At 36.0% G+C, this 24,022-nt stretch overlaps 2 protein-coding genes across 5 annotated transcripts in view; one reads left to right on the top strand and one right to left on the bottom strand.

Moving 5' to 3' along the window:
• Positions 1–20,665, bottom strand: part of LOC125673551 (RING finger protein 17-like) — a 93,846-nt gene extending 73,181 nt beyond the window's left edge. For 2 of the 4 annotated variants that reach the window (XM_056160235.1, XM_056160237.1), the window contains exons 1-16: positions 20,524–20,659; positions 17,598–17,716; positions 15,862–15,965; positions 11,241–11,308; positions 10,775–10,863; positions 10,061–10,122; positions 9,774–9,915; positions 9,362–9,442; positions 9,104–9,204; positions 8,704–8,770; positions 6,946–6,994; positions 6,650–6,782; positions 5,510–5,581; positions 4,762–4,904; positions 2,625–2,759; positions 1,014–1,172 (exon numbers count right to left, since the gene is read on the bottom strand). In XM_056160235.1, coding sequence (XP_056016210.1) covers positions 1,014–1,172; positions 2,625–2,759; positions 4,762–4,904; positions 5,510–5,581; positions 6,650–6,782; positions 6,946–6,994; positions 8,704–8,770; positions 9,104–9,204; positions 9,362–9,442; positions 9,774–9,915; positions 10,061–10,122; positions 10,775–10,863; positions 11,241–11,308; positions 15,862–15,965; positions 17,598–17,716; positions 20,524–20,608 — 1,609 coding nt within the window. In that variant the 5' untranslated portion in view covers positions 20,609–20,659. Of the gene's footprint in view, positions 1–1,013; positions 1,173–2,624; positions 2,760–4,761; positions 4,905–5,509; positions 5,582–6,649; positions 6,783–6,945; positions 6,995–8,703; positions 8,771–9,103; positions 9,205–9,361; positions 9,443–9,773; positions 9,916–10,060; positions 10,123–10,774; positions 10,864–11,240; positions 11,309–15,861; positions 15,966–17,597; positions 17,717–20,523 lie in introns of all 4 variants that reach the window. The other 2 variants (XM_056160234.1, XM_056160236.1) reach the window with 2 other exon arrangements.
• Positions 20,666–20,865: 200 nt separating this feature from the next.
• Positions 20,866–24,022, top strand: part of LOC125675217 (baculoviral IAP repeat-containing protein 7-A-like) — a 16,115-nt gene continuing 12,958 nt past the window's right edge. Inside the window, exons 1-2 of the mRNA XM_056160233.1 lie at positions 20,866–21,013; positions 22,573–22,964. Coding sequence (XP_056016208.1) covers positions 22,583–22,964 — 382 coding nt within the window. The 5' untranslated portion in view covers positions 20,866–21,013; positions 22,573–22,582. The remainder of the gene's footprint in view (positions 21,014–22,572; positions 22,965–24,022) is intronic.

Raw genomic sequence — 24,022 nt, 5'->3', positions numbered from 1 at the left:
AATCTAAAGTGTCAGATCTTGTTTAAACATGAGGTACTGTGAGCAATGCTCACTAAGAATACCCCCCGCTTACCCCAATCTCCCAAAGGGTGTTGGTAATAGGTATAAACTACCTCTTTTCTGAGTGTAAAAAACAAATGGCATGACAAACCGAACCATATTGCTACTTCGATGTCCAGTGCGCTTGACCTTTGACCTTTAGACCCCAAAATAGATAGGGAACATCTTCATCCCATGGGTAGTCCATATGTATGATATGGTGACTGTAGGTGGAAAGGATAATGCTTTCGAGCCCGGAAACCATATTGCTACTTCGATGTCCAGTGCGCTTGACCTTTGACCCCAAAATCGATAGGGAACATCTTCATCCCATGGGTAGTCCATATATATATGATATGGTGACGGTAGGTGGAAAGGATAATGCTTTAGAGCCTGGAAACCATTGCGTCTACAGACGGACGGACAGACAGACGGACAACCCGATTCCAGTATACCCCCCCACAACTTGTTGCGGGGGGTATAATAACATAAAATATTCGAGGTTCCATAACTCTATAATGATAAAACCAGCGAGTCTAAAAAGCAAATGGGGTCATCCAGATCCTCTTTTTAGTCCAGGCATTACCTTTAAATTCCATGAAAATCTTCTCACATTACTTTGTGCCACAAAAAAGTGATCATGAGTTGGACATGATCTGTAGTCGGATAACTTTCATGTTGATTTTTAACAAAATACATGCAATATATTCATCTTCCTCTGTGACTGACTTAATAAAGCAATGCTTAAACTTTAAAGAGTTGTCTTCCTATCTTCAGCCACAGTTGTTTACATTCGACTATCAACTGAACATTGGGAAATTCCAAAATCCGTCATGCAATATTTTGATCGATCAAACTTTGATACAAAGTCGGACACTGTCTAACTTTATATCAACATTAAAAATCAAATGGGTTTTGACAGTTTGGACTCTGTGGGGATCTCCTCCGCTCGGCTTGTATTAAGTTGTACATACCCGGTTTAACCTCTGTGGGGATCTCCTTTGCTCGGCTTGTATTAGCCCACGAGTTTATCTGTCTGGACAGTTTTCTTAGGGTTGCCTGATCTTCCTTGAGCTGAACCATGAATTTACATGGATTGACAATGTGAGTCACCGTAACAAATTCATTTTTTCCTGAAAATTGAAATGTGGAGGTTAGCAATACAACTTTTTCTGCTTTTATAACATAAGTGATACATGAAGATGCTGAGGAAGTTTTAAAATTACTCAGAAACAATTTCTCTCAATTTTTTTTTAGAAATTTAACACTTTAAACTATATAAAGACTAATCTTTTCAGTTAGGGCTGTTCCAGAAATGATCAAATGGGGGGGGGGGGGGGGGGGGGGGGGGGTGTCGGGTGGCAAATGATATTTTTTTGTGTGGGTGGTCGAATTTTTTCATATTTTAATTGGTCCGTGGTGGGATTGTTAATAAAATATTTATTATGGGTAGTGGGTAGTTTCTATTGTTTTATTTTGTGCTACGTGGGTGTTGAGTTTTCAGAATATTTTTATTGTCGCTCTTGTCGTGTTGGTTACAAAACGTCTGAGGGAAAATTGAAAACGTGCTTTCGAAATCGAAAGTAACATAGAACTATTCGAGTTGTCGCTCTTTGCAGCGCATAACTTTCCATTACGGCACTCTTCAAATTAGAGGCGCGTTTAATAGGGTCCCTTTGGACGTGATGGCGGCGAACTCTGTTCTGTAGATTATTACAGTTTACAGTGCATCGATTTTGGGAATATTTTGAAACCAATAGGTATTCCGTTTTCTAATAAAAATAGGCAAACCTTAGTTGATTTATACGAGGGTACCGATGCGTTATATTTATCAGTCGGTGTGATGGTGATATAGAGGCCTCAGGGCGCGGGCTCCATTAGAAGACGAACGATTCGTGGAAAAACATATCCATACCCATTTCATGATAATAGCATCGTTTGGACTCCCAATCTTTCCAACATTCCCGCCATAGATGCCTTTGATTGTTGATGTGACATCGTTTCTTCAGAACTACTGTGATACAATGTCGCACAGGCATTACCGCGTCATTGACTAGAATGTTTGTCCCGAAAACCTCGCGAGATTTGTACCGTTTTCATTTTTAAAAATATTTTTGTGGTGGGTCTGGTTAGTTGTTTTTTTTTTATTAGAATGTAAAATGAGTTTATTAATTTGATGGGTCATGGGGTAATATTTTATTTTTTTTTATGGGTGCTTGGTATATACAAAAGGTGCCTCCCGACCCCCCCATGTATTTATTTCTGGAATAGCCCTTACTTGTGTATAGTCAAATCAGAAAAGCTCACTTAGGCCAATGTGCATCGTTTGTGTGAGCTTAAACCAACGTCTTCACAGAAAGTTTGTCTTCAGAAATATTCTGAACCATGCCTTCCTTTCATCTCTAGTTCTATTTCTGAATTACATATATGCCCCTCAGTTCTAGTCTGACATTTGAATTATGCCCCTTTGCCTTTAGTTCTACATGCAGTGTATGATTAACGCCTCTTTCATTTTGCTCCCTCCTCTCTAGTTCTACATTTGAATCTTGCACCACCCCCCCCCCCCCCCCCCCCACCTAATTTACCTCTAATCCTACATCTGGGCACTGATGGCTGTTGTCCAGTGTGTTGATAAGAGCCCGCGAGATCTGATGACTTCTGCACAAACTCAACCCCTCCAGCAACGGAGCATTCCTCCTCATCTGCAAAGTACAACTCCCCTATAAAATACCGTGAAAATGCCTTCACTCGGGAGAGTAGCTATTCTCCATAGCCCACCTAAACCATATTCCATAGCCCATCTAAAACATATTCCATAGCCCACCTAAAACATATTCCATTGCCCACCTAAACCATATTCCATTGCCCACCTAACCCATATTCCACCTAAAACATATTCCATTGCCCACCTAAACCATATTCCATAGCCCATTTAAACCATATTCCATCTAAAACATATTCCATAGCCCATCTAAAACATATTCCATAGCCCACCTAAAACATATTCCATTGCCCACCTAAACCATATTCCATAGCCCATTTAAACCATATTCCATCTAAAACATATTCCATAGCCCATCTAAAACATATTCCATAGCCCACCTAAAACATATTCCATAGCCCATCTAAAACATATTCCATTGCCCACCTAAACCATATTCCATAGCCCATCTAAAACATATTTCATAGCCCATCTAAAACATATTCCATAACCCATCTAAAACATATTCCATTGCCCACCTAAACCATATTCCATAGCCCATCTAAAACATATTCCATAGCCCACCTAAAACATATTCCATAGCCCATCTAAAACATATTACATAGCCCACCTAAAACATATTCCATAGCCCATCTAAAACATATTCCATTGCCCACCTAACCCATATTCCATAGCCCATCTAAAATATATTCCATAGCCCATCTAAAACATATTACATAGCCTACCTAAAACATATTCCATAGCCCATATAAAACACATTCCATTGCCCACCTAACCCATATTCCATAGCCCATCTAAAATATATTCCATAGCCCATCTAAAACATATTACACAGCCCACCTAAACCATTCCTCATTGGTCTATCTAAAAATTTCACATCATTCCGCACTAGCCTATATATAACATTTCTCATTAGCCTATATAAAACATTTCTCATTAGCTTATATAAAACATTTCTCATTCGCCAAATGCCTAGACAGAAAAGGCCTGGACAGATTCTTATTATCCTATCTTAAACATTCCCCATTATGATTAGCCAATCTAAAACATTTCTCATTAGTCTATATAAAACATTTTACATTAGTCTATATAAAACATTTCTCATTAGCCAATATAAAACATTTCTCATTAGTCTATATAAAACATTTCTCATTAGTCTATATAAAACATTTCTCATTAGCCTCAGTGATTTTTTTTCTTTTTTCAAACTACCATCCCTCCTTTTGAATTAGGGAAAATTAGTGACATTTTCCTCGAATTAGGAAAATCATTTATAGTAAATTAAAATGGTAAAAATGCATAAAATAATAAAATAACAACAAATGTTTTTGTTTGAGGTTTATTTCAGATCTGATTTAAAATCATTATTTAACATTAAATATATATGAGAAGTCACACCTTGTATAAATATTATTTACTTTTTCTAAGAATTACTTATTGTTTAATTTCATTAAAAAAAAATAATTTACCCGCATTTGTACCCATAATCTTGTAAATATACTAATAATCAAGTTTCCATAATGTCTCTCCTGTTTGTATTTTTCGGATTTTAGTAAAACTCTATATAGTTGGCCACTTCGTGTTATTAGCCTGATCCCTACATATAATGGCGGTCAAACTGAAAGTGTCAACAATATGGCTTAATGTGTGTCTGGAAACTATATACTATGCTGTGTATCTGCTTAAATGTATGCCTCCATTGTTTTACATATTCTTTACAAAACCTTTTGCATGTGTAGGGGTTTGGAGAGTAAAACTAAAGAAAAAAACGTTATTTACTCTTTGTCAGCAAAATACGGTAACTTTTTGTTTAAAATGGCTTAATTTCCCTAGACTTGAAATTGGGAAAAACATATAAATATATAATTGGAAAAATAGATAATTTTTGTGAGGGGAAACAGCTGAATATTAGTGGCATTTTGGCCCCCCAAAAAATCATTGAGCCTACCTTACACATTCTTCATTACCCTGCCTTACACATTCCTCATTAGCTTGCCTACCTTCTATGACAACATCTTCGGATTCCTGAGAGTACGGCGTAGATACTATACTGATAGTGTCTGTTGGAGTTTGTCCTTCTAAACCATCATCATCATCATTCATGATCTCGGCTGGCATCTCTGACAGGGTGTGCCAAGTAGCTCTACAACAGCAGAGCAGTCACAACACTCATTTTGTCAATCAAGATGTGTTTGTTAAACATTATGCAACCACGGGTCAAGTTCAAAACTGGCAAATTTAATTTTAATACATGACCTTGACTTATAATAGACATACAGCTTTGACCTTGACCAGCCAGTTGCAAGGTTAAATTGTGGGCAGATAGTCCACAAAACATCCTCTCTCTTTCATCTCACGATACAAAATGTAAGTATATCATTCAAGGCTTGTTTTGTCATAGCATTTGATAAAACCTGTACTGCACTTGTTTCAAGTTCTCTTTGAAATGTCAGTTCACTTATCACTTGGGCATGTATACCACATACACATACTCATTTGATCAAATCCACCATAACTAACAGTGGAATAAAAGGATTTAGAAGTTACAAATGCTTTAGATGTACCTGTCAAAACTCATTCTCATGAAAAACACAGAAATCCAGAAATTTTAGTGTTATGCAGATATTTTCCACTTTTGACATCAAACTTTTCTTCAAAAGTTTCAGAATATTTCAATCTATTTATAGTTATTACACCTGACTAGGCTTTTAGTTTTAAGACATTTCTATCTATTCATAGTTACTATACCTGACTTGGCTTTTCCCCTGCACTTCTCCATGACTGAGAATGGAAGTTGGAAATGAACCGTCTCGAATAAAGCTGAAATGATAAAATATGCAGCTTCAAAATAACATATTTTCTAATACTTTCTGATTCAATTCTGAATAAACTTTATCAAGGACTGAATCTAATATAAGATGATTTTTAAACAAATATATCACTTGAACAATGACGTGTAGTTGTCAGTATTACAGTATAAAGAATGCCTGCAAGGTACGAAAATTACACGACGTGTAACCGCGTCATGCAAGTTTTCCTACAGGGCAGGCAACTGTTATCTCCTCCCAACTATTTCCAGAGCTACATCAACACACACTAAATTGATTGTTTAATTCAATTTCGTTCTATAATATGAATTACACACTAAAACGGCAAATAGTCTTAGATCAAAGAAACCGACACCTGCCATTTTCAAAATTTCAACAATGGACACTTGACCCAACCAGACCATGGATTGACATAGTGTCCATTACAGGAAACCAGTTTATACATCATTGATACTCGAAACTCTCTAATATAGTTTATAAGGAAAACATATATTGAATGTAAATATAAAGTTTTATTCATCAAATATCAATTATTGAAAAAAGAAAGTGTGTTGCTCAGCTAATCAAATTTCCTGTAACAAATAAAATTCAAGAATTTGATCATATGTAATTTCTTTGTATTACATCATTTAGAGAATTTTCAACTCATATAGAGACATCACCAGCCAGCTACGGGTGAAGTGCCACAAATTTAGACCTACAATTCGTGCTCAGGGACATAGCAGTGAGGGTTCTTTATGCCTTCACAAAGAACCAGCCACTACCTATTCTAACATCTTAGATTTGATGTGACAAAGGTACGAGAGGGACTTGAACCCAGGACCAAGTCATAAAGTCTAACCGCTGAGCCACCATAGTCAGCCATACTAAAGTATTAACCGTGTATTCATCAACATAGAAATACTCCCTAAAACCAGAACAGAATTACTGTGACTATACTACAGGGCTTAACTGACCCTTTCTGGTACATGCAGGGTCCGGTACCAGTTCAATTGAGAATTTTATGTTGAAAAATTGCTATTTTGGGAGAATAACTAGGACAAATAATATAAAAGTAAACCTGATTTTGTTGGTGGTCTCTGTGTCCCTCGGTAACACTATGCATGGTATCTCCTTCGCTTGATTCAGGCGGTCCAGAATTTGCCTGGCATTTAGCGTGACTTCATTATTATTGTTCAAAACTCGCTGGGCAGCTGATGTAGAAATTTCATTCTTACATTAATACTAGAGCATTCCAGAAATCCAAAATTTGAATTTTCCCTTTTTATTAATTTTGTATGCATAAACAGCTGAACTTGTTGTTTAATCAATCAGATTTCTATTAAATTTAAATGCATCACATTCAGAACTTCAAACCTCGAATTGCTATCTCCAGCTTCATCCTCTCTCCTTGCATTTGCTGTTTCTGTAAAATTTATCCATAAAACAGTGGTGTCACATACATGTACACAAAATTGACAAACTACTCTCAAGTACATCCACAATTCACACCCTGAATGGTGTACCAAGTCACCTGTGAAGGCTCTTTTACATGAATAATTTTATATCTTTCTGAACACGTGTATCTTTTCAAATTAAGAGTCAACAGTACACACATACTTGAAATGAATCGATAAAGTCTTTTTTTCTACGTTTCCTGTACATGTTCTTTAGAGAAAATCTACTCTAGGACTTTAGAGAAAATCTACTCTAGGACTTTAGAGAACACCTGTACAGAAAATCTACTCTAGGACTTTAGAGAACACCTGTAGAGAATATCTACTCTAGGACTTTAGAGAACACCTGTCTCACAAGACGTGTGTAGCAAAACACTTGTGCTCCTGCAGCAAAGTAATTTCTGGTACCAAAAGAAAAGTCATGTCACAAGTAATACACATATTATGAAATATGAAAACCCTAGCACTATCCGTACAAAAGTTTTTTGTGGACAGACACACAGACAGACAAAACCTATGTGCCCCTGAATCTGATTATGTGGGCATAAAATACAAGTTGGAATGAAACATAGGATTTCTCAGTGCATTGTATTTCTCCTCTATATGTATTACAGTCACTGCTGTAAGCTGAATAAAAGATTGTACTCCAGTCATCATCATTTAATTTAAATATTGCTTCATTGTCAATACAATCTACTCCGGATACATTGTACTCCAGTCAACATCATTAAATATTGCTTCATTGTCAATACATTATACTCCGGATACATTGTACTCCAGTCAACATCATTAAATATTGCTTCATTGTCAATACAATCTACTCCGGATACATTGTACTCCAGTCAACATCATTAAATATTGCTTCATTGTCAATACAGTATACTCCGGATATATTGTACTCCAGACAACATCATTAAATATTGCTTCATTGTCAATACAATCTACTCCGGATACATTGTACTTCAGTCAACATCATTAAATATTGCTTCATTGTCAATACAATCTACTCCGGATACATTGTACTTCAGTCAACATCATTAAATATTGCTTCATTGTCAATACAATCTACTCCGGATACATTGTACTCCAGTCAACATCATTAAATATTGCTTCATTGTCAATACAATCTACTCCGGATACATTGTACTCCAGTCAACATCATTAAATATTGCTTCATTGTCAATACAGTATACTCCGGATACATTGTACTCCAGTCAACATCATTAAATATTGCTTCATTGTCAATACAATCTACTCCGGATACATTGTACTCCAGTCAACATCATTAAATATTGCTTCATTGTCAATACAATCTACTCCGGATACATTGTACTTCAGTCAACATCATTAAATATTGCTTCATTGTCAATACAGTATACTCCGGATATATTGAAATTCCGGGGACCAACCTGAAAGGTTCTTTACATCCATAGTTCAAAATAGCCAATTTTAAGCTACATGTATTATATACATTACATGTAAATAAGGTTAACATACTGGGAATATAGTTTTACTTCAATATAACAGGCAGTTCACCATAAGCAACTTCAAAATAGTGGAGGATGCTTCACATTGAAAAATCACACACCTTTCTTTTAGAGGGTACAGATTTTCATGCAAATAGGTGTTTCTAAAGTCTTAGGGTATATCTGTAAGTTAATGTTCCACATTCTTTTACCAGACTTTCCAGTGGTTCTATGCCTTCTTTGTAAGCAGCATGAACTTCTTCTATCAGCTGCTTCTCCCTACAATGTTTACCATCCTTTAAATCACAAGGCAACCCCCATAATTATTGCTTCTTGAACGCTAAATCTTATGCATATATTTGGCATCTTGTGCATTTTTTTATTGCCATAGTAACCTGTAGAGCTATACCAGCTATCAATCTGAGGTAGATGATCTTATTTTGATGTATTATTGGAGACGATGGAAAATCTCATATACTTTAATTAGCCAGACTAACAACCCTGTAGCATTACCAGATTATCTTATTTTACAGTTTATCAAATTACAATGTTTTACAAAATTAAAAGGATATTTTGTGTGTACTGTGTGATCAATAATAATGTAGTGGATACCTGGCTTGTAAAAGTCCGTGCAGTCCTTGGAAGTGTTCCCTGATCTCGGTTATCACAGTTGCTGTTTCCGTTTTAGAATCCGGGAAGAAGTCTGTCAAACTCTGGGACAATACAAAAGATATAACTCAGTGAAATATACACACCCCTCCCCCCTCTCTCATCAAACCTAATGTGAAGCAATGGCATCATGTCACTTTCAGGTGACAACCACAACATAAGAAGAGTTTTGTGAGCTCCTATGGAGTGTCTAGAACGTACCTTGTCTACTTTGATCAATTTGCGCACAACTTTGTTCGCAAGATGCAAGGCTGGCTCCATTTCTGTGAAAACAGTTTTGTTCTGGAAGTATAATACAAATATCACATTTTAGAGTGATCTAAAAAAAAAGATTTTGCAACACCACGGGTGTACACTTAATAATTGAATCTACATTAAAACACAGTTCAAGCGAACTTCCAGGCCTGCGAAAAACAGGTCATTATTAGCAAACTTCATTATATCTAATGAAATATTAGTCAATTTCCTTTCATAAGGAAATAAATATCACTTCACAAAAGCATGAATTCTTTCGTTATGTGTTCATGATAATCATGTTTTACTGTACAATGCAGGCTAACATGGAGGACGTCCCACAAACACATGATCCAATATACGTAATACGGAAATGTACCTTTTCTTCCATTGAAGTGATCACATGGCCTTTGTGGTCTCCAACAATTACACACTTTGAACAGATAGGGGTCCTGTCATCTTCACAGTAATACTCCAACTCTCGACCTTCGTGTAACGCGCAGTCCTGGGTCAACTGAAGACTGAAAAACAAACCGCTGTATCAAACTCACTCTAAAGAAGGCTTTAAGCGCTGATGGGATTCCTCAAGTGTGAAAGGCACACAACAGGAATTATTTACATCAGTATTTCTCACTTCCTGGTCCCCCAGAGTTATCTACACTATACCTCTCATCCATCGTCATGGGGAGTGCTTGGTGCTGTTTTAAAGTATTGGACTTCGAATGGACCTGAAAGAAAATGGAAATCATTTTTATCCTTACTTTCCATTCTCAATCACACAAACATTAGCTAGCTTCTTTTTGCAGAGAGAGATTTATCGAGAAATACTAAAGAGAATAATGCTCATACAATGAAACTCCTTCATGCCAGCCCAGCTGTGAGAGGGACGATTGAAAATTGACAACTGATAGGTTGTGTCCCTTTTCCATAGAATACGCTATTCACTCTCATCGCCATTGATTTTGTATGGATGATTATTACAAAAATTGTTGGGTTTCAATTTCCCGACCTTAATTAACACATTTATCCAGACTTCTTCGAGTTGACCAACTCTAAACTACTTTTTAGTTTTTCTTCATCTTGATTAACCTTGCATTGATTTCTCGCATGTAAATTTTAAGACGTTTTATTGATTGTGATCTGACATGAAGCACGATAAACAGGATGGTGCTGTCTACTGAATTTTGTGAACACTTAAAAATAAACGAAAAATACAGAGTCTGACTGTTGCTAACAACAATAGATTGATTGACCTGTTTAACTGACTTCATGAGCCCAATTCCAAAAAACAAAAACTGTTTATATTTATAACTGAAAAAAGAGGGGCATGCTATTGTTCAGTGCATATCTTCATTCCTTATCAGATTTCATCTCCCATACCTTCACGAAACACCCATGACACATGATGACATCACATTTGTCACACTTGCATACTGCTAGTCTGCGGAAACACTCTCTGCACATTTTTTCTACAAATAAAAAAAACCCACGTTCAAGTTAAAGCTCTCTACCACAATGTCTTCTCTACTACCGAGTCACTGCCTTATCTACAGCAGTGTTCTTGGAAATTCACTTATCACAATTAATCAAACATAATCAATGCAAAGCAGATAGAAATTAAATGATGCTGCCTTCTATCTCATTATTGATTCTATTGATGAGTGTGTGGTGTGTACATAGATGTGTGTGTCTGTGTGTGTGTGGGAGGGGGGTGGGGTGACTAGTTCATATTAACCTCTAAAACTACTGTGATGGCCCTTACAAAGAAGTTTTTGTGAGATAGTGGTCATAATTGATGGTGAATATTCTTTGAGCAATGACTTAGAAAGAATTCCCAATTTCATACCTCCTTCAGAAGGGTTTCTGATGCCCGTACTCTGAACCATTCCCGCCGGGGTAAGCTTCTCCAACTCTCTGGAAGAAATCGATAAAATAAGAGGGGATTGTACACATACTACTTTGTGAAACTGCTTTTGATACTACTGTAAATAATATCCCCTTTTGATACGGAATTTTCTATACTAAATAATGCCCCCCTTTTGATACGGTATTTTCTATACTAAATAATGCCACTTTTTAATACTGTATTTTCTACACTAAATAATGCCCCGGTAATTTTCTATACTAAATAATGCCCCCTTTTGATACGGAATTTTCTATACTAAATAATGCCCCAGTATTTTTCTATACTAAATAATCACCCTTTTTGATACGGTATTTTCTATACGAAATAATGCCCCTATTTAATACTGTATTTTCTAAACTAAATCCCCGGTAATTTTCTATATTAAATAATGCCCCCATTTGATACGGAATTTTCTATACTAAATAATGCCCCCTTTTGATACGGTATTTTCCATACTAAATAATGCCCCCTTTTGATACGGTATTTTCTATACTAAACAAGATGTACTGTGAGCAATGCCCACTAAGAATACCCCCCGTTTACCCCAATCTCCCAAAGGGTGTTGTTAATAGGTATAAATTACCTCTTTCCTGAGTGTAAAAATATGGTATGCCTTTGTAGAAGAAAATGGAAGATATAGTCCGAACACAAATCCATGGCATAAACCTATCATTTTGACCTTGAGATCAAAGGTCATAAAGAGGTCATGAATGTACATGACACGTAGTCTGATGGTGATACACCCATGTCTTATGGTATGACTATGTCAAAACCCTATAATTAATTTTGACCTTGAGGTCAAAGTTCAAGGTCATATAGAGGTCATGAAGGTACTCGACACATCGTCTCATGGTGATACACTCATGTGTCAAATATGATATGCCTATGTTAAAGAACAAAGAAGTCATGGCCCGGCCCTGACATGAATCCATTGTAAAAACCTTTATTTTGACCTTGAGGTCAAGGTCATATGGAGGTCATGAAGGTACATGACACATCGTCTCATGGTGATACACTCATGTGTCAAATATGGTATGCCTATGTCAAAGAACAAAGAAGTTATGGCCCGGACACGAATCCATTGTAAAAAACCTTTAATTTTGACCTTGAGGTCAAGGTCATATAGAGGTCATGAAGGTACTCGACACATCGTCTCATAGTGATCTACCTGTGTGCCAAATATGGTATGCCCAAGTCAAAGAACAAAGAAGTTATGGCCCGGACACGAATCTGCATAGACAGACAGACGGACGGACAGACAGTGATTCCTATATATCCCCCAGAACTTCGTTCGGGGGGTATAATAATGCCACTTTTTAATACTGTATTTTCTAAACTAAATAATGCCCCGGTAATTTTCTATACTAAATAATGCCCCCTTTCGATACGGAATTTTCTATACTAAATAATGCCCCCTTTTAATACTGTATCAGTCTTCACGAAAACTCAGTGGCCCGAAGACCGAGGTCAGTGAATTTTACGGTCGGGTCAGTGAAAATTAAAAATCAGGAAGTCCGATGGGCTTGTAGACTTTTTGTAAGTCACATTAAATATAATGTTGGATTTAGATATTCTAAACGTCTTATTTGCTTAAATTTACTATCAAAATAAAAATCAATAAAAAAAATAGCACAAAAAGTAAGTGTTTGGACATCGTGAGTTGTTTATTTCGTATAGAACGATAACTATACTTGTCATTGTCAAGATAACTTGTATGTTGATCACGTGAATATTAAACGAACAACTTGTTGAAACAACAAAAATGGCCACGTTCTGTATCGCACAGCACACCGGTAATTGCTGCTTTATTGCATTGTCCAATTAAAATGAACTTCGTCAAGTGCAGTTATCTCTGATTTTATGCAATTTCTATAGTTTATAGTATTAATCAATCGTTTACATTTGATGTTCGTAGAGAAAGCTACTTTGATGTTGGTAGAGAAGGCTACTTCCTAAGGTGCACTCAGGCTGTTTTCATGTTTGTGAAAAAATACGTGAAGTTGTAGTCTTGTTGTTTGCAGGTGAAGAAAGAAAAAATACCGTGTACGGTGTTGTTTTTCTGGAATCGACAGAAAGGATGTCTTTGGGTGGATATGACTACGAGTAATAACCACAGTTTCAGTAAATTAATTGTACAATTTTACAATGCATTCCATAATGTATGTTATAAACATATGAAAATTTAGGGGGCCAGTAAATTTCACTGTGGGCCAGTAAATTCAGACAGTTCACTGGTCCGACTGGCCAGCAAGTTTTAAATGTTTTCGTGAAGACTGCTGTATTTTCTAAACTAAATAATGCCCCGGTATTTTTCTATACTAAATAATTACCCTTTTTGATAAAGTATTTTCTAAACTAAATAATGCCCCCATATTTTTCTATACTAAATAATGCCCCGGTCCTTTTGATACGGTATTTTCGATACCAAATAATGCCCCTTTTTAATACTGTATTTTCTAAACTAAATAATGCCCCCGTAATTTTCTATATTAAATAATGCCCCCTCGTGATACAGTATTATAATGCCCCGGTAATTTTCTAAACTAAATAATGCCCTGGTATTTTTCTATGCTAAATAATGACCCTTTTTGATACGGTATTTTCTAAAATAATGCCCACGTATTTTTCTATACTAAATAATGCCCTCTTTTGATACAGTATTTTCGATACCAAACAAGAGGTACTGTGAGCAATGCTCACTAAGAATACCCCCCGCTTACCCCAATCTCCCAAAGGGTGTTGGTAATAGGTATAAACTACCTCTTTTCCGAGTGTAAAAAACAAATGGCATGACAAACCTTGGGTATTCTCATTTGTAGGGAGAAATGGATAGGAGATGAAATTAAATGTGCATTTTATTATGATCTTTGCTTTGAAGGGGGAGCTACTTCGATGTCCAGTGTGCGTGACCTTTGACTTTTTGACCCCAAAATCGATAGGGAACATCTTCATCCCATGGGTAGTCCATATGTATGATATGGTGACTATAGGTGGAAAGGATAATGCTTTAGAGCCCGGAAACCATTGTGTCTACAGACGGACGGACAGACAGACGGACAACCCAATTCCAGTATACCCCCCCCCCCAACTTGTTGCGGGGGGTATAATAATGCCCCTTTTTAATACTGTATTTTCTAAACAAAACAATGCCCCGGTAATTTTCTATATTAAATAATGCCCCCTTTTGATACAGTATTTTCTATACTAAATATTGCCCCTTTTTAATACTGTATTTTCTAAACTAAATAATGCCCCGATATTTTTCTATACTAAATAATGCCCCTTTTTGATACGGTATTTTCTATACTAAATAATGCCCCTTTTTGATACGGTATTTTCTACACCAAATAATGCCCCTTTTTGATACGGTATTTTCTATACTAAATAATGCCCTTTTTGATATGGTATTTTCTATACTAAATAATGCCCCTTTTTGATATGGTATTTTCTATACTAAATAATGCCCCTTTTTGATATGGTATTTTTTATACTAAATAATGCCCCTTTTTGCAGCGATTTTTTTCTACCCACTGGTACCGGTACCCATTCAATTGGGAAAAATAGCATCAAAATCAAACAAATTGGGAATTTTCTACCAATGTATCGGCAAATAATTTCAACTAAAAGAAAAGAAAAAAGAGAACAAAACAAGAAGTAGTCATCCCTTTGTAAACCTTTTTACGGTAATATTTGCTATTGTGATACATAAGGAATCGTCGCAGCTTCATTTTAGAATCGTCGTAGCTCTACAAAACACGCGCACTGCCATGATCTGTACTTTCGATTAACACTGGAAGTGAACATTTTAGTTAACTTGTACAGCGTTTTAGACTAAGAAAATTCCGATGTCGGCGGTCTATTTTTCGGCAAGTAAATTGGGAATTTTAAGTCTCAAAATTGGGAAAAATCAATATTTTTTGGCATTGGGAATGGTGCCGTTTATCGGTACCAGTTATATAAGGAAAAAAATCGTTGTTTTGATATGGCATTTTCTATACTAAATAATGCCCCTTTTTGATATGGTATTTTCTATACTAAATAATGCCCTTTTTGATATGGCATTTTCTATACTAAGTAATGCCCCTTTTTGATATGGTATTTTCTATACTAAATAATGCCCTTTTTGATATGGTATTTTCTATACTAAATAATGCCCCTTTTTGATATGGTATTTTCTACACTAAATAATGCCCTTTTTGATATGGTATTTTCTACACTAAATAATGCCCTTTTTGATACGGTATTTTCTATACTAAATAATGCCCTTTTTGATATGGTATTTTCTACACTAAATAATGCCCTTTTTGATATGGTATTTTCTATACTAAGTAATGCCCCCTTTTGATATGGTATTTTCTATACTAAATAATGCCCCCTTTTGATATGGTATTTTCTATACTAAATAATGCCCCTTTTTCATATGGTATTTTCTATACTAAATAATGCCCTTTTTGATATGGTATTTTCTATACTAAATAATGCCCTTTTTGATATGGTATTTTCTATACTAAATAATGCCCTTTTTCATACGGTATTTTCTATACTAAATAAAGCCTCTCACTGATTGAGAAGCATCCTCTGTTGACAAAGAATCCATCCAGTTATATACACATCTGGCCAGAGATTCCTCACACTCGCCTCTCCTTGTGGTAAATGGGTGACTCTCTGAAAACAAAAATTCACTGTTTAAGATGTACAATCAATTACCATTTGTATCATATGTACACTCAAGAAAACTGTTCGATTGTTAATGCACGACAGATGACTCAGTGTTGTGACTATTATCTGACTGGTACAGTGTTGTGACTATTGTGTGACTGGTACAGTGTAGTGACTATTGTCTGACTGGTACAGTGTAGTGACTATTGTCTGACTGGTACAGTGTAGTGACTATTGTCTGACTGGTACAGTGTTGTGACTATTGTGTGACTGTACAGTTGTGACTATTGTGTGAATGGTAGTGTTGTGACTATTGTGTGACTGGTACAGTGTTGTGACTATTATCTGACTGGTACAGTGTTGTGACTATTGTGTGACTGGTAGTGTGGTGACTATTGTCTGACTGGTAGTGTTGTGACTATTGTGTGACTAGTACAGTGTAGTGACTATTGTCTGACTGGTAGTGTTGTGACTATTATCTGACTAGTACAGTGTTGTGACTATTATCTGACTGGTACAGTGTTGTGACTATTGTGTGACTGGTACAGTGTTGTGACTATTGTCTGTCTGGTAGTGTTGTGACTATTGTGTGACTGGTAGTGTTGTGACTATTGCGTGACTGGTACAGTGTAGTGACTATTGTGTGACTGGTACAGTGTAGTGACTATTGCGTGACTGGTACAGTGTAGTGACTATTGTCTGTCTGGTACAGTGTAGTGACTATTGTCTGACTGGTACAGTGTAGTGACTATTGTCTGACTGGTACAGTGTTGTGACTATTGTCTGACTGGTACAGTGTTGTGACTATTGTCTGACTGGTAGTGTTGTGACTATTGTGTGACTGGTACAGTGTTGTGACTATTGTGTGACTGGTACAGTGTTGTGACTATTGTGTGACTGGTACAGTGTTGTGACTATTGTCTGTCTGGTAGTGTTTTTGACTATTGTCTGTCTGGTAGTGTTTTTGACTATTGTCTGACTGGTAGTGTTGTGACTATTGTCTGTCTGGTACAGTGTTGTGACTATTGTCTGACTGGTACAATGTTGTGACTATTGTCTGACTGGTACAATGTTGTGACTATTGTCTGTCTGGTACAGTGTAGTGACTATTATCTGACTGGTACAGTGTTGTGACTATTGTCTGTCTGGTACAGTGTAGTGACTATTGTCTGTCTGGTAGTGTTGTGACTATTGTCTGACTGGTACAGTGTTGTGACTATTGTCTGTCTGGTAGTGTTGTGACTATTGTCTGTCTGGTAGTGTTGTGACTATTGTCTGACTGGTACAGTGTAGTGACTATTGTCTGACTGGTACAGTGTTGTGACTATTGTCTGTCTGGTAGTGTTGTGACTATTGTCTGACTGGTACAGTGTTGTGACTATTGTCTGTCTGGTAGTGTTGTGACTATTGTCTGTCTGGTACAGTGTTGTGACTATTGTCTGACTGGTACAGTGTTGTGACTATTGTCTGACTGGTACAGTGTTGTGACTATTGTCTGACTGGTACAGTGTTGTGACTATGGTCTGTCTGGTACAGTGTTGTGACTATTGTCTGACTGGTACAGTGTTGTGACTATTGTCTGTCTGGTACAGTGTTGTGACTATTGTCTGTCTAGTAGTCAGTGCTGTGACTACTCACCTTGCAGTCTGGACATTCTACACTGGTCTTCGTTTCTCGGGTCATTTTAACGAGACATCCTTCACAGAACGTGTGACCACAATCCAGTATCAGAGGATTTCTGTGCTGCCGGTCGTGTTCTACAAGTAAGCATAAAAATCATTACTTTTATCCTTTCAGAATTTTTTGTGTCTTTTCTTATCTTACACAAAAATAAGTGTTCAATGTTAGAAAGTCATTTGCAATAGGTCACCTGAGTAAAGTCAGGTGACTTAAAATATCACGTAGAAATTGTACCCTCCATAATGAGGGGTGATTAGCTCATCTTGATGTCCAGATTTCTTCCCGTTCTTATTCTCTAATATTGTTGGGGGGGGGGGGGGGGGGGGGGGGGGGGGGGGGGGGGGGAGAAAGAGAGAGCTTATTTCACCCCATTTTCTTAACTTTCACTTTCTTATAATGCATGCATGTAAATTTCACTCAAGAAATACTTGCAAAACAAATTACAAAACTTCAAAAGTTTTTTTTACTTTAGCTATATATTTATATTGAATAGCATTGTTGAATCACAATTGTAGTAGTCTTGCAAAATCGAACCAAATTTAAGCTACAATCGATTATCAAATTGAATCGGAATCATACAATCGATTAAATAATTGAAAGTTTGATCTTCCATTTACAGTTGCATTAAATAAAGTGTATGCACACTATATAATATTAATTCTGATTAAATGATATCCTAGGTTAATGAAAAGATAAAAATCAAATATCTTTACCATTATGTTTAATAAATCTAATGAGTCAATGAACATTGGACAATACGGAATTATATACACAATAGTCAACTCCGGATGAATGATTATCCACTCATTCCAATACTGATCCTTTTTTATTAAATCTATGAGTGAATTAACAAGTGCTACCTGGGCCTTTTAACAATATTTCCAGCCGGACTAAAAACTCACTCACTAAAGAGTCGGGACAGAAAAGACAGAAATTCCAAGATACCTTCATGCTATATTGATAATGTATGGAAGATTCCTTGCTTTTTTTTTCACCACTACAGCAAGTTCAAACTGAAATCTTTGTTTGATTTTCTTAGCCCCCAGATACATTTTCTCATTAACAGTTTTTACATCATTGAACAGTTTTTGAAAAATTTAACATTTGATATTTTTGCTGTCTTTGGAACTTAAGTTTCATGAGGATAATATTTTTTAATATGAAATAGGAGGTTAGTATTCACTAAATCAAATAAAGTTAAGCGTATCAAAGTCTTGGAAAGACTATTCAGCGATATTGATTTTGTGACTTTTCTTTATTCGCATGACATTTTGCACTACTTGTATTTGCGAATGTAGATTATTAGGTGGCTATTCTTGTTTTTTTTTTCTGAATCGAGAAAGGTCCATACTTTCGACCTGGTTGCCCAAGGGTATGGAAATTTGGAAACAAATCTGCATCACCTTCCCAAGCCATAATCACGCAAATTAGAGTTACGTCCCTTGATGATACTAACACTTTTACAGGTTCCTTTAACTAAATTATTTCCAGAATAGTCAGCGACAATCGATATAAAAAGTTACAATCGATTGTGGCTGTGTGCGATCTTCAGTGACGACTTTTCGATAATCGGTGACTGGCAAACAACAATAAATAAAATTGTAGTATTTATCAAACAATAGGATCCACGCCTTGTGTTTTATTATACACCCGTGTGATGACTCAGTGGCAGGATTTCATGTGCGAGATTCTATGTAAATGCTGTACCTTTTGAGCTGTATATAGACTGTTTTTAATTCGTGATCAGTGTGCCATGACTAATTTTAGACATGATTCTACAGAGAAGTAGAAAAAGCGGAAAGGGTGTCCCCCAGAAAAGCTTACTTGGCTAAGGTGAGCAAAAAATTCCTGACTTATTTTCCTACTATTCTTGCGTCCAAACATAATTTCAAATATTTGTTAAAGCCCTATACGACCCTCAATCTCACAGCTTTAAATGATTTCGTTTGTTGACGTAGCCATGTTAGGTAGCCAGTCAATTCGAACCCAGTTGCTATTGGTATCTATTCATAATAATCCTGACAAGTTATGAATGTGGTCTTCATTTATTATAAACACAAATAATTAATAGAAATTAGAAAATACAGTTTATCTAAAGGTAAAATGCGCTCTTGATTATTGAAAATACTACAGAAGCCAAGTCTGGTCCCTAATGCTCGCATGGCAGGGATGGGGAACGCACCAGACCAATGAAAGCTGTGTAGCCGCAAATTTACCTATTTGAATAAGTAATCTTAATCGAAATAAATTAATTTTAATCGAACTGGGATGGTTTATTATTTAAGATATTTAACTATTTGTGGGGATATTAGTTCACATTTAGATGTTATTGTGCAAGTATGGAAATGATCCAGGATTCGAATTGACTGCATGGCTACCTAACATGGCTACGTCAACGAATGAAATCATTAAAAGCTGCAAGTTTTCTGGTCGTATGGGGTTTTAATGAATATTTGAAGGCATTTTTTAGAAGTATAGATCTAAGGAAAATATGTTTAGAATTTTTTTATATAAAATTTAAGAGACGGTGATGCAAGAACATAGCGATATTAGGCCTCACCGTGCACATTTTTTTGTGCGACGTAAATTGAAGGTTTTTATGAGAGCTTAGTTCTGCAGCTTCTGAAAATTGGACATAAATCAATCAATTTTCTATCAATACGAACAAAACTTTGGGAATGTATGTATATAAATATGATCCAACACCCTGTAGATGTTTTTTAAATGATTTGGTAATAATGCATTGGGTGTTTTCGGCACTTGGGAGAGGGGGGAGGGGGTCAGTGTTTCCGCTAATATTCCATACATGTACAGCACATGGAGTCATGTGGAGAAATTATTTTCATTTTGAAGTGTTCCGTGAACGGCAATCCATTGTTCTTACCTTTTGTAACATAAAACCCATTGCACTTTGGACAAGTTGGATTTCGATGCGAGGAACTGACATGTGTCATATTATTTGCTAACATTTTCCCACCAACCTGTCGACCGTCAACTTCCCGCGAGTTTTTTTTCTCTCCGAGGGTGAATAGTTGAGTAATTCGTACAATATTTATTCGTGTTTACGGTCAATCCAGTGTTTATGTGCTCATATATGATCATTATTATCATAGTTATTCATTTTGAGTTACTTATATCAAGATTTGAAATAAAATGGTCTTTAACGAGGTCAATATATCTTCAGGAAAAAAAATATCACATTTCGACAGAATTCCATGAATCGACTAATATTTCGAATGATTTGAAAGGTATAACGCGTTCTTGACGACTTTTTATCGGGTAAATCGGTAAATTTGATAAATACCATTTTATTTTTAGCATGGGGCGAAACACATACCCGTGAAATATTTATTTGGAATCGTATTGTGATAAGCGTAAGTATTTTAGAGTCAAACCATTAGATTAAATTATGAAAAGGTGCAAATTCCAAATAGGCCTACCTCCAGTCAATCAATGTTTACATCCTTTAATGTACATGTGTATGCAATGACTCCAATGAGCTCAATCGTTTACCTTTAAGGAATGTAATCTTACAGTTTTGTGTTAAATTCTTAGATTATATTCAAACTCAGGATGAAACTATAGTTAACAAAATATATCAAACAACTAAAATATCAAATCCGTGGGTTAGAAAACCTGGGTTTTCTTGACTTGACATGTAGGTCCTATGGATTTTCTTCCTTTTTTACCTCCCAGTTCGGATCCCAATCTCATCCGTTAAATGCAAATAACACTCAGATCACCGCTACCAATGATTTTTCCTCATTTTAGGTCATTCTCGTTCGGTGAGAAAAACATAGTGATTTCAAACTTTTGTGAATTTTCCATGGTGTTACTAATCATTTTGTAATTATGAAATTATTAAATATTTAATCTTTATAATTAAAATTATGAATAATTAGGCGTTGAAGATCAAAAAACTAATTACTTTATTATATCATTGGTCTGCAAAGCTAATTATTAGGGACTTTTTTAATTTGAATCATGAGAAAATAGCAGTTGTGGGTATGTCAGTGCTATCAAACTTCAGGTAGACTGCCCCCAGGCTTCCTCCATGCTGGTATTATGGAATTATTTTGTTATCAGGTTGCTGTAGACCAAGGTCTCTGCAGATGTCAATCAACCCGAGTTTGATTGACAACCGGCTTACCATTGATCAGAATACAGGTAAAATTTGTGGGCAGTAACTTAAAATTGGGTCTTTGAATGTCAAATTGGGACTGGGGCCGGGGCACTCAGAGTTGGGAATTTCACCGTAATTTAGGATAAATAGGGAATTTTGTTTTTAGAAAACACAGTAATTGGAGAAGCATTGTTATGTACCAGTAATTTTACAAACACCATATTGTTGGTAACAAAGCAAGATAAAAATGGTAATAACGGTTTATCTAATATCTAGAACAATAGTGACCAGTATAAATTATCTAGTCACGGAGGAATCAATTTTACTTCAAAAACATGTAATAAACAAACCAATTTTTATATCGTGCTTCGTAGTTTCTCTTGGGAAAAATTCTACTACAATTTAGGGAAATGTAGGTAAATTTCTTATTTGGGCTGGGGCCTAAATTCTGCCCCAAATTGGCCCCTAAAAATTCACTGCTCACTGTGAGAGGTTGCACGTCTTGTCTATGAGAGAAACACAACATTATACAGTAAGTTGGTTGATATATATACTTGCACAAGTTTTAAAAAAATTATGATATGATACAATATTTTGTCTGCCACTTTGGGCCTTTATAGAGGTTAATTCAACCATACAGGGTGTACCAAATTTCTTTGATGAATGTGCAGACCAACATGGAAATTTTCTTTATTTCCACATTTAAGTAGCTAAATGGGTGGTTCTGTCTTGGTTTAAGTGCACAGATTTATATATGGAAACAGATTCTAATTGAATTTCAAAGTTTACTTAGTATCTTATCTTTCACAGATTTGCCATAATGACAACACAGCTGAATGAGGAGGACTTCATAAAACTTAGACACGACTCCGAGCGTCGTCTTCAGACATTTTACGATCATTGGCCAGCCACCAAAAACTACCTCAGTAAAGAAGAGTTTGTGAGACAGGGGTTTTATTGTGTAGGACAAGGTGACCGCGTGAGATGTGTGTACTGTCGCGGCTACCTCAGTGACTGGGAGCCCAATGACGATATTCTGTTAGAACACAAAAAACACTTTCCCAAGTGTCCATTCATCATCTCCCCGTACAAGTTTCCTGAGTTTCGAGACTTTTCTAGTCGCCTTGAATCTTTTAGTGATTGGCCGTCACAGTTTTCACAGAGAAAAGAAGATTTGGCTCTCGCTGGGATGTTTTATCTAGGTAATGTTTTATCTTGGTAATGTTTTATCTTGGTAATGTTTTATCTAGGTAATGTTTGATCTTGGTAATGTTTTATCTAGGTAATGTTTTATCTAGGTACTAATGTTTTATCTAGGTAATGCTTTATCTAGGTAATGTTTCATCTAGGTTTCATCTAGGTAATGTTTCATCTTGGTAATGTTTTATCTAGGTAATGTTTTATCTAGGTAATGTTTCAAATAGGTAATGTTTTATCTAGGTAATGTTTTATCTAGGTAATGTTTTATCTTGGTAATGTTTTATCTTGGTAATGTTTTATCTAGGTAATGTTTTATCTAGGTAATGTTTTACCTTGGTAATGCTTTATCTAGGTAATGCTTTGTCTAGGTAATGTTTTATCTAGGTAATGTTTTATCTTGGTAATGTTTTATCTAGGTAATGTTTTATCTAGGTAATGTTTCATCTTGATTGTTTGTATGTTTTACGTCCCGTGGAGAATTTTTTTACTCTTATTGATATATGTCACCAGTTGTATTAATTGAAGTACCACAGGGCCGTACCAGTGACCGTTCTTTATCCCTAGTATGCTTATAGTGCTCAGGGCCGTACCAGTGAGCGTTCTTGATCGTGTCAATGCCTGCCGTGACACGGGACCTTCATTTTTAAGGTCATATCTGAAATAGCTGTGATTCTCCCATCTAAACACCAAGTGTTTCAGTTTGGTGAAGGAGTAATCACTTAACCTAAGTTAACATCTAACTCTTGGGTTTGATACGGCCATAGCATGAGTGATGCATGAACTCACGACCTCCCCGGTTACCAAGGGAAAACATCACTGAGTTACCGTGACTGGTTGTCTTAGAAATGTTTTATCTTGGAAATGTTTACTGAATCTTTGAAGTTTATCTGAGATTCATTTATGTGGTTTATATTTTGCATTGAAAAAATATATTGTAAAACATCCATTTACTTTTATTCAAAAGCTTCTACATGAAAAGAAAAAACTATCCTAATTGTTGTGGCCTTTAACTCAACATTTACTCATTTAGATAATTCATCAATTAACAATTACATATTGT

This window comes from Ostrea edulis, chromosome 3 (genome assembly GCF_947568905.1).
Source record: "Ostrea edulis chromosome 3, xbOstEdul1.1, whole genome shotgun sequence".
Lineage (NCBI taxonomy): Eukaryota > Metazoa > Mollusca > Bivalvia > Ostreida > Ostreidae > Ostrea > Ostrea edulis.
The sequence above is the reverse complement of the archived record's forward strand: the minus strand, read 5'-3'. Positions and strand labels throughout refer to the sequence as shown.